Consider the following 10,688-nt stretch of genomic DNA (forward strand, 5'->3'; position numbering starts at 1 on the left):
GGAAGCCTGGTATGTCGGGGGTTATTGGTGGCTTAGGACAGTCGTCCTCTCAGAGCTGTGCCAAAAACAAGAGAGGTAGGAAATCGGACATGTCTAAGGAAAAACTTAAAGCAAAGCTGGACGTAGCAGATGGAAAACAATATTCTATCCCCGGGGTTCTTAGAGAAGTGCAGTCCCCTGTTGCTGTTATTAAATGATTTTGTCATCCTGGAATTGTAGAGGTTTGGCCAGTAAACCTAAAAAATTGGCCCTGAAAGATTGGATCCTTAATTCAAATGTTGATATTATCTTTTTGCAAGAAACCTTGGGGAAGGCTTCTGAGATAGAATCAATGCTAAAGGCCCTCCTGCCAGGATGGACCTTTTCTGCAATAGATTCATCAGGCCACTCGGGGGGCCTTGCAATTGGGTTTAAAGAAGGTCGCATTAAGGTCATTAACCAATGGGGGATGAAACAAGTTATGGGCATGGAGGTTTTTTCTCCTGATTTCACCTTCCCCATCTCAATAGTAAATATTTATGGCCCATGTCAAGGAAGGGAGTCTTTTTGGGATGATTTGATGACAAAATCCGTGCTGAAGTCCTCTTTGTTGATTGTGGGGGGTGATCTAAATTTCTCTATAGGCAGAGCTGAAGCATGGGGTCCATCAGCTAGAGAAGATCCTCTATCGGCTTACTTCTTTAATCTTCTCTCGGAAAACAACCTCATAGATCCTTCCCCGATCAAACTCAAGCCTACCTGGAGGAACAGAAGGGTAGGGGAGGATCGGATCGCCAAAAGATTAGATCGTTTCCTGTTATCTGAGGACCTAACTTCTAAAGCTCCTATTCTCATACAGTGGGTTGAGGAAATAGGCAACTCAGATCACTTCCCTGTTTTTTTGGATCTTTCTTTCCCTCCCCCAAAACCTCCTGCCCCTTTTAAATTCAATTCCTCTTGGCTCCAAGACCCTTCTTTCAATAACCTTTTTAAGGAAACATGGATCCATCCTGACAGAAATGCAAGAGAGGATAAGAGCTTCCTGTTCATGGAGAATCTCAAAAGATTGAAGAAAGCAACAATCTCCTGGGCAAAGGACAGGAAATTGAAACAGAATGAAGAACTGAATAGAATTAGGGAGGAGCTGAAGCTTATGGAAAGCACTGAGGAAGATGGATATATTTCGCAGGCTTCAAAGGACAAAATCCTTCATTTGGAGAAGCTTCAAAACAAAATCCTCTTGGATAAGGAAGAAGAATGGAGGCTTAAGAGTAGGGCAATATGGCTAAAATCAGGGGATGAAAATACTAGTTTTTTTCATAACTATGCCAAAGGCAGGAAATCTGTTAATACTATTTGGAGCCTTAAAGATGAAGAAGGGAGGGAGGTCAACTCTTTTTCAGATCTCTCTGGTTTAGGACAGAGACATTTCCAGAATATTTTCTCTGATCCGGGAGAGGCTACCATAGCAGAAGTCATAAGAACAGCGCAATGTTTCCCAAGATTCATTGAGGAGGATGAAGCAGAAGAGCTTTCAATCCCTGTTTCCAAGGAGGAGGTTGAAGCAGCCATGAAACTTATGGCCAAGGATAAAAGTCCAGGCCCTGATGGCTGGACTATAGAACTATTTCTCTCTTTCTTCGATCAAATAGGCTCTGAAATTACTGAGGTAGTAGAAGAATCAAGACAGAAAGGAGAAGTCTATAGACCTTTCAATTCAACTTTTATTGCTCTCATACCAAAGAAGGATGATCCGGAGAGCTTTGAAGATTTCAGACCAATCTCCTTGTGCAATTGTATTTACAAGATCATTGCTAAGGTTATAGCTATCAGAATTGTTCCTATCTTGTCAAGAAATATCTCAATGGAACAATTTGGTTTTTTGGACGGAAGACAAATTCATGAAGCCATTGGAGTAGCCCAGGAGGTAATTCATAGTGTCAGACTGAAGAAAAAGAAGGGAGCGGTCCTCAAAATAGATCTTTCTAAAGCATATGACCGAATAAAATGGCTCTACCTCCGGATGCTGCTTACTCATGTGGGCTTCAACTATCCTTTTATTAGTTGGATTATGGGTTGTATCTCAAATGTCAGTTTTGCAGTTCTGATCAATGGAGCAGCTTCCCCTTTTTTTAATAGCCAAAGAGGCCTCAGGCAAGGATGTTCGTTATCCCCTCTCCTGTTTCTTCTAGTGGCAGAAGGGCTAAGCAGATTGATTCACAAAGCCAGAAGAAAGGAGAAGGTAAAAGGTATTGAAGTAGCAATTAATCTTTTTATCACTCACCTGCTTTTTGTCGATGATATATTGATTTTCACCAATGGATCTTTTAATGAACTCAAGGAGTTAAAATGCATTTTCGATCTATTTTTGAAAGCTACTGGAATGCAAATAAACTCTAGGAAATCACAAGTTTGTGTGGCAGATTTTGACAGAAGAGAAAGGACCAGGATGGCTAATCTTTTCCCCTTCCCCCATCAGCCACTGGACTCTCCTTTCAAATATCTGGGATTTTGGCTAAAGCCAGCAGCATATAAAAAAGAGGACTGGAGCTGGCTCATAGCAAAGATAGAAGCCAGAATTTCACACTGGAGCTTCAAGTGGCTCTCCAGAGCTGGCAGATTGACCCTAATCAAATCAGTATTGTTAGCCATCCCAGTATACTGGGCTGCTTTAACCTGGGTCCCTAAAGGAGTGATGGAGAAAATCAGAAGAATTTGCTGCAGATTTCTATGGGAAGGAACAAAAGAATCCTCTGTCTTACCCTGGGTGGCATGGGATAAGGTGGCTAGACCAAAAGATTGGGGAGGATGGGGAATAAAAAGACTCCCTGAGTTCAGTCTTTCACTAGCAGCTAAATCAGGCTGGAGATTAATCTCCATGGAGAATCTTTGGACAAGGGTGGTGAAAAGGAAGTACATCGATCCAGTTCCTGTGGAAGACTGGATTCGGAGCCAAGATAAGAAAATGAAGAATATTTCAGCTATCTGGAAGGCCACGGTGGAAGCTTTTTCTGTGATTGAACAAGGACTAGCTTGGAAAGTGGGAGATGGAAGACAGATCAGAATCGGCAGGGATCCCTGGGTAGGCTGCAATGAAGCTTTTGCCTTGTCACCTGGGTTTCTCAGACATCTTGACAGCAAAGGAATTACAACTCTAAATCAGGTGGAGAAAGTAGGCCAATCTACCTTATGGGGACAGGCTTGGCAGAATGATGAAGACCTAGGAATAAATGTCAGATGGAAGAACGAATGGGTTGCTTACATCAAAGAACTGCATCGCTCAAATGTCAGGCTTAAAGACGAACCAGATCGTTTGATTTGGGCTCAAGGCAAAACAGGGGTTTATTCCCCAAAAGATGGATATACTTTCTTAATGGAAAAGAAAGGCTGGGGAATACCAGACTGGTGGGCAAAAAACATATGGAAACTAAAATGCCCTGCCAAGGCCAGGCTTTTCCTATGGTGCATTCTAAAAAGGAAGGTCCCAACCTGGGACATCTTACAAGCCAGATTCTTAGTTGGGCCTGGGAGATGCCCCTTATGCAAGTCTGAAGAGGAATCTATCAGTCATCTTTTTACAGCCTGTGCAGTCTCAAAAAAAAATTGGGAGGAGGTAACCATTTTGCTCAAGGTGAAGGCTCAGTGGGGTCATGATCCTCTGGAAGAAGCTTGGAGGAAATGGTGGCAAAACTACCCGGAGGGAAACATGAGAAACTTGCCTCTTATATTCTTTTGGGGTGTATGGCTAGCTAGGAACAAAAGTTTGTTTCAAGACAAGGACACTCCCACATCCGCCATTGCTATCAACTGTGCTGCTATATACTCTGCCATTCCGATCCCTGAAGCCAAAAATCCAAATAAAATTCAAAAGCCTGTTAATATACTGGAGGGCATTCCTTGGGCATTTTTTGATGGGGCATCCCAGAATAATATGGCTGGAGCGGGCCTGTGCATACACTTGAATCCTGATCATACTTTAAAAGCATCTGTAGGGCTAGGACCTGGTACAAATAACTACGCTGAGCTGTCTGCCTTGCGCCTTCTCCTATGCTGGTTACTTCAAAGAAATATCTTCACAATTCAAATCTTCGGAGACTCATTGAATGTCATAAAATGGGTTAATGGAAATGCATCTTGTCAAAACCAGATTCTGAAGACTCTTGTTGAAGAAATTATGTTTTTAAAGACATCTTTTAATAGTTTTACCATTTGCCACATCTACAGGGATAAAAATGAGGAAGCAGACCAGCTTTCTAAGGCTGGTATACAACAAGATTTGGGCAGCTGGACAGTAGAAGAAATCAGACAGGGGCATTCATCCTTTACTCATCAGCCCCCTTATGCTCCGCCTCAGTGATCAAAGCACATCTTTTATTTTTGTCAGCAGTTCCACGGTCACTTTGATTTTTTGTTCACAGTTTTTTTTCATCATATCACTGCTTTTTTTCTTTTTTCATGAGCTGTATAAACAGTAAACAAAAACTTTTATTATGCAGCTTTTCGTTTGTATCTCAGACATATTATAAATCCTGTATGGGGTTGTTTTCCTTCTCTGAAGGAGACCCCAGTGTATGCATGTTTCAGCTTGGTTATAAGCCTCCAGCCGGGAGGAAGACTTTACATGTTTTTTATCAGCAGTATCAGTTCAAATGAAGAACAAAACAGCAACTAAATGAGCCATCAGATCGGCTCAAGATCTCAACAGAATGTAAACTTTTTATAGTTTCTCAATAAAAAGTTTTGGTTTTTTTCTTCGGAAAAATTACAACATCTTTACCAAACTATTCTGGAGTGTGTCTCTCAAGTCAATAAGCTAGACCCACAATATTTTGAACTAATAACCTTTACTTAAGAAGTACCTTAACAATACACTCTATTAGTGATTATTCTATACCTCATAATCTAATATTAACATATTACAATAACCCCACCTTATTTTGATTTTATTTTTTATTTAATTTAGTCATGTTATATTAATATTATATATCTTTAACACAAAATTATTTCAAATATGACTTTTCATATTTCTTTTTCTTTTCAAAAATAGTAATTTGTAATAACCAATTATATTATATAGAAAAATTTATACATTCTCATTTGCTAACTAATATGAAGCAAAATTTTCAAATATGCCTTTTCAGTTATATCAATATGCAATTCTTTAATTTATCACTTTCTCCCAATTTTAACTATATATTTATTTTTCACATTCTTATTACATAATAAGTTTAAAAATATGAGCATAATTAAAAAGTAAAATAATTAAAATAATATTTTAATTAAAAATAAATTAATATTTTCTATTATTTTAAAATATAAATAATAACAAAATAATATTATAGTAAAAATACAAATGTTAATCAAAATCTGAATTGTAATAATCAAATACATTTCAAAATTTTACACCTAATCCATTTCCACATACTTTTATATCATCAATAATGACCCACTTTCTTACCACCATGTGAAAAACCCATATTAACAAAAACATAACATCCTTTGCCACAATGTCCATATCAAGATACCAAATAGTTATACCTAATTAATTAAAATGATAATATCCAATTGACTAACATTCAAATACCTTTTTCCCTCTTCTTTGCTATGTTTTTTTGCCACTAGTGATGCAAAGGATGGTGCGATCTAGCAGAAGACATAAACCGAGAAGAAGAAAGAAGGTTTTGTCAATTTTCCACCATGGATTTCACTGCATGTATCAACACCACTTTCAATTTCTCTTGTGATTATCACTATTAATACCCAATGAAGGGCCCTTGTAGGGCATCGACAATGTCTTGCAGATTTCTAAAAGGATATCTATGATGGAGAGTCAAATTGATCAACCACTTCAAGTTGAAGGAGAAGAAAACAAACTAAATCAGTGTGCATCCCCTGCTTCTTCTTCTTCTTATTCTCAAGGACAACTAGGTCTCAGAGACAACTAGTCGAGGCCCTTGAGATGTTGGTATTCTCTGGTAAGCCTGAAGCACCTCAAAACCTTAATTTAGTCATTCTATATCCATCATTGTTTTTAAAGATTGAATTCAATCATAAATTTGAGCTTCTGTTTCATGGGTTTGAGCATGAAATGCACTTGAATTTGTCTATTTTTCATTTCTCGAGGTCTTGACTAGATTTTGTACAACTCAGTTGTGTTTCATGGGCATTCTTTTGGGGGACTTGAATGATATTTTCTGAGATGAAATACAATGTACCTCAGAAAATGATGTTTCCACAACCTAGATGAGAAAAATGGTGTTTCCTCAAGCTAGATTAGAAAAATTACATGTGGTCTGGACCACTTGTGCTAGTGAATTGGCCCTTCAAGGGGATTGGAACCCTAATGATCAGCTCGGTAAGCCATTTCCCTCAACACTGAATCACAACTTTATTGGCCAGATTTGAGACTTTAATAGGTATAGGGAGTGACAATACTTACAACTATAATGTGTTTCCTTAGATTTTCCTATGTATTTCAGATTTGAGTATCATAACCAATTGATATGCAACCCAAGTGACCCTTGTTGGGGACATTCTTCTAAATATACATGGCTCCAGTCAAAATGTCACAACTTTATTGGCCAGATTTGAGACTTTAATAGGTATAGGCAGTGACAATACTTACAACTATAATATGCTTCCTTAGATTTTCCTATGTATTTCAGATTTGAGTATCATAACCAATTGATATGCAACCCAGGTGACCCTTGTTAGAGAAATTCTTCTAAATATACACGGATCCAGTCACAATGAGGGACATTGAGGATGAAACCTAGATTGATTTGCATACAATTTTTATGATGCTATGGGTAATCCCTTTATATGTCATTACCCCTAGGCCATCTAATTTCTCTACCAATTGCGTGCTTTTGCCATTCTCCTGGTTATGAAACATTTGAGTTGTATAACAATTTCAAAAAAATTAAGATTAGAAGCCAAACCCTGTAGGGTTCCAAGTTATCCTAAATATATTGAATACTTAGAAAATACAGAATAATACTAAAGCACTGCTTCAAAGTGTTATAGGGGTTGCATAACAACCTTAATCCATCAAGATATCGAGTAAACATCTCTCAATAATATACAGACTTTTTATTGTACCTCCTTACTGCATGTCTCACAGAGTCTAATGATCTCTCTTTATATGGTAATTTTTCCAACATTTCCAATTTAGATCCTATTTTGGTTGACCAAATAATTGAATACATAATTGTATTAATGTGCCCTCATGTTGGCTTAGTTCTTAGATGTAAAGCATTATGTGTTTTTGTTGTTCTTTTCTATTAGAAAATAGAGAGGTTCTAAAGCAATGTTCCACCAAGACTCCGAGATGGGGGATGTGGGTGTGGGGAGACGCACATGGGGGCGTGTGGGAATACCCTCAAATTTTAAGGAAATTTAGGGGGATGGGAGATGTCATGGTATATAATTATTTGTAACACACATATATATAAAATTCAAATTGATATTCAATAATGAAGCATAAATATATTGATCCATACATAATTGAATTAAATAATGAAATACACTGATCCATATTCATCGTTCATACTGGTACATACATCACTCATACTCATCATTCATTCATATAGCACAAGACTCAATAATGAAATACATTGATCCATATTCATCATTTATCATTCTACTATTTACATAAATTTAAAATTTATATTTATCATTCATCATTTTAGAATGTAAATTGATTTAAAATTTAAATTCATCATTCACAAGTTTGGAATGTAATTAGTACTAAGCAAAATAAACTATAGTAGACACCAATTTGTTTTTAAACAAATCATTGATCGCACTGGAAAACCATCAGAACCCAGAATCAGTCAAAATTGGACCAGAACTAGTTAAAAAAGTGGACCAAAAAACAAATCAACCAAAAACACCTAAGATATTCAAAATTTAAAGAAAAATTATATATATTCATGTGCATCCATATGAATCTAAACCATTTATACACAAAAAAGCTAAAGTTCTCATTTATATAGCATGTAAGGATGCACATAACCAAAATAGCATTGAGTGTAATCCATCTTTGAACCGAAAATACATCAACAAACAAACCCTAGATGGCCTCTAGCATCCAAAAGAAACATACCACAAAAAATATCTACATATCATCAAAATCATTACCTATATTGGGATAATGATAGGTGTTTGTTAAAGAAGTTTTTTGATGTGGTGCTCTTCTCTCATGTAATGCACTTGGCTACATAGGCTAGGGTTATGTATGCCATGGAGAATCCCAACTCATATTACCACAACAAGATTATGTGAGTGGTTAATATGTTTGAGATCTACAAGTCTACAAACCCACAACTTGCTATTGTCTGGGCTCTTCAAGCTCAATATATGGTTTGAATAATGAGAGCCCTTTTTTTGAACAACATGGAACAGATCAGCTTGCTAGTCTCTATGCAACATCAAAGAAGGTAGGGGAAGTGATTTCTCACATTTATAATCACATCTATGGGCTTTCCATCACATGTCTCGAGTTCTTCATTTTTTCTAGACATTGGGGAAGGCCTGATATAGAATACTTATTTTTAAAAAAAGGATATACTTCAAGGAAAGTCTATTACAATATTCCAAGGTCTAAACCAATTTGACGTGGCAAGGGACTTCATATAAATTGATGAAATTTTCAACGGTTGTGTGGTGCTCTTAACACTATAGACAAGAGTACATGAAGTGGAGGAAAGAATAAAGACCCTTCCCAACTCAAGATTTACAACTCAGGGAACATGTCACCTATCTTGGTCCCAGATCGTGTGAGTATGATGGAGGAATTGCTGAAAGTGAATAATTTGCACTCATATATATTGTTTCTCCCTAGTCTTAGTTCACAAGAGAAGGTGATGTAATGGCTCTTTGACATGTATAAAAATCCCTTGGCATCACACAAACCTCAATTCTACACCATCGAAGAAGCACCATGGATGCCTTTTGTCAATATGCATTTTTCATTCCTATCTTGGGGTCTTGATCATATGTTCTTTCTTAAGGCCATCATATGCATATTAGATTTTGAAAAAATACATAAAGGCAGTTTTTCTCACATCATCAAATATCATTACATTTCTGGACAACCAAATGCCCAATGCACAATTAATTGTAATGCTTCATTTCAAAATCCTGTTATCTTCCCACTATGTCTTTAGGGCTCCCTAGGAGTTGTTAGCCCATTGACCAACCCTTCTAGTTAAATTTTTAGCTGTTTCTCACACCTCTAATTTGAAACAACATCCCACCAGCATATGGTAAATGGATTCTGAAGCACACCTTCACATGGGACACATACTTGGGCCCTCAAAGGATCACTTAAACATGGCATCCTATGTTGGAACTTTTTTGTTCAAAGCCATTCACAAGAAGAGCCTAAATGAGCATTGTTTTAAGTGGGGCTTTCTTTCACTATAGCTTGATACACCACCATTTTTATATCTTGGATTTGACCATCAATGAACATTGCACCATATCATGGTGTTGCAGTGTAAAAGCACCTAGTAGGGTTTTTTGACTAGACCAAAATATCTTCTACATCCTTGAGATGAATAAAGTTGGAGGCCAACCCATGGATGTATGCTTCCCATTTCTTACCAAGGGCCCCCACTGTACCAATGTCCATGATGGTGGGGACATTGGTATACCAATGTTCCTGATAACCCTTCTAAAAAGAGTCAATTACTCCTTCAAGTTCTCCTAGAGAAATCTCGGCCATAAGGTCCAAATTTTACTCATTGTTTATGAAATTAAGGAAAAAGGAAACAATATTCACAATTTTAGTTATATTAGCTCTTGGTGGTTCCTTAAGTAACTTATGAAAGTGAGATGTGCCGACCTCAGGTATGTCCCAAATCTTGTTTACCTTTTCACCATCTCCATTTGATATGCTCCATATTTTGTTGATATTCTTTCTCATTCTAGCATAGTTGTGACAAAACTAAGTGTTCTCATCACATTGGGTTAACCACATAGCTCAACTCTTCCTGTGTCATCTAGTTTCTTCTTACTCCTAGAGTTATTTCTTTATGGATTCCAGGTTCTTAATATTTCCCAATTCTTCTTCCATGAAGATTCTACTCTTATTAGATCTCCAAATGTCTGAAATATTCTCTTTAAAGTTCCGAATTTTCTCTTGAGAACCATTATACTTCACTTTTTCTAACTTATTGTTTTTTTCTTAATCCTTCTCAGATTGTTATTGAACTGGAACATTATAGAATCCTCTAGGTGAACATTGAAGTGCTTCCATTCATTTTGAACCAAATCCGTAAATTTGGAATCCTTAAGCCAATATGAATTGAAATTAAAGGTACCCAAGGGCTTTTCCTTTGCCCTCCCTATCCTAAGAAAAATTGGGACATGGTTAGATAATCCTCCTCCACTGACCCATGAACTGGATCTTACTACTTTAACTAAATTGTTCTTAGCTAAAAGGAATCTATCAAGTGTTTTTGAGATGTCCCCAACTCCCATATGATTATTCCTCCAGGTAGGATTTATGATAAGTGGTTCTAAATCACAATGACTTGACTCCTCAATCTTAGATAATAAGTAATAAGTTATGGGATCCATTATCTTAGATTCCACAAATAGTTCACCTTGTTTTTGAATTCAATTCATATCCCCTTCCATAATGGCATTATCTCTCCTTGCAACAGGTTCATAAAACCATTTCTCCCAAAATTGTTTCTTCA

The 10,688-nt window shown here is 37.0% G+C and overlaps 1 protein-coding gene and 1 pseudogene across 1 annotated transcript; both read left to right on the forward strand.

Annotated features, from left to right (window-relative positions):
• Nucleotides 1-331: 331 nt before the first annotated feature.
• Nucleotides 332-4,336, forward strand: LOC149226299 (uncharacterized). The gene is made up of 3 exons (XM_089380167.1): nt 332-1,798; nt 2,119-2,221; nt 2,403-4,336. The coding sequence occupies exons 1-3, from the start codon at nt 332-334 to the stop codon at nt 4,334-4,336; spliced, it is 3,504 nt and encodes a 1,167-aa protein (XP_089236293.1).
• A 2,973-nt stretch (nt 4,337-7,309) lies between these two features.
• Nucleotides 7,310-10,471, forward strand: LOC149226300 (UDP-glucuronate 4-epimerase 3 pseudogene; annotated as a pseudogene).
• Nucleotides 10,472-10,688: the final 217 nt, after the last annotated feature.

This window comes from Pinus tabuliformis, chromosome J (assembly GCF_031772625.1).
Source record: "Pinus tabuliformis cultivar Carrire ecotype Pingquan chromosome J, CPIR1, whole genome shotgun sequence".
NCBI lineage: Eukaryota > Viridiplantae > Streptophyta > Pinopsida > Pinales > Pinaceae > Pinus > Pinus tabuliformis.

Coding starts and splice junctions, on each gene's coding strand:
- LOC149226299 (XM_089380167.1), top strand. CDS start 332: ATGCTAAAGGCCCTCCTGCCAGGATGGACCTTTTCTGCAATAGATTCA. Junction 1,799..2,118: donor TTTACAAGATCATTGCTAAG/GTTATAGCTATC, acceptor TTTTTTTAATAG/CCAAAGAGGCCTCAGGCAAG. Junction 2,222..2,402: donor AAGCCAGAAGAAAGGAGAAG/GTAAAAGGTATT, acceptor TTTGTGTGGCAG/ATTTTGACAGAAGAGAAAGG.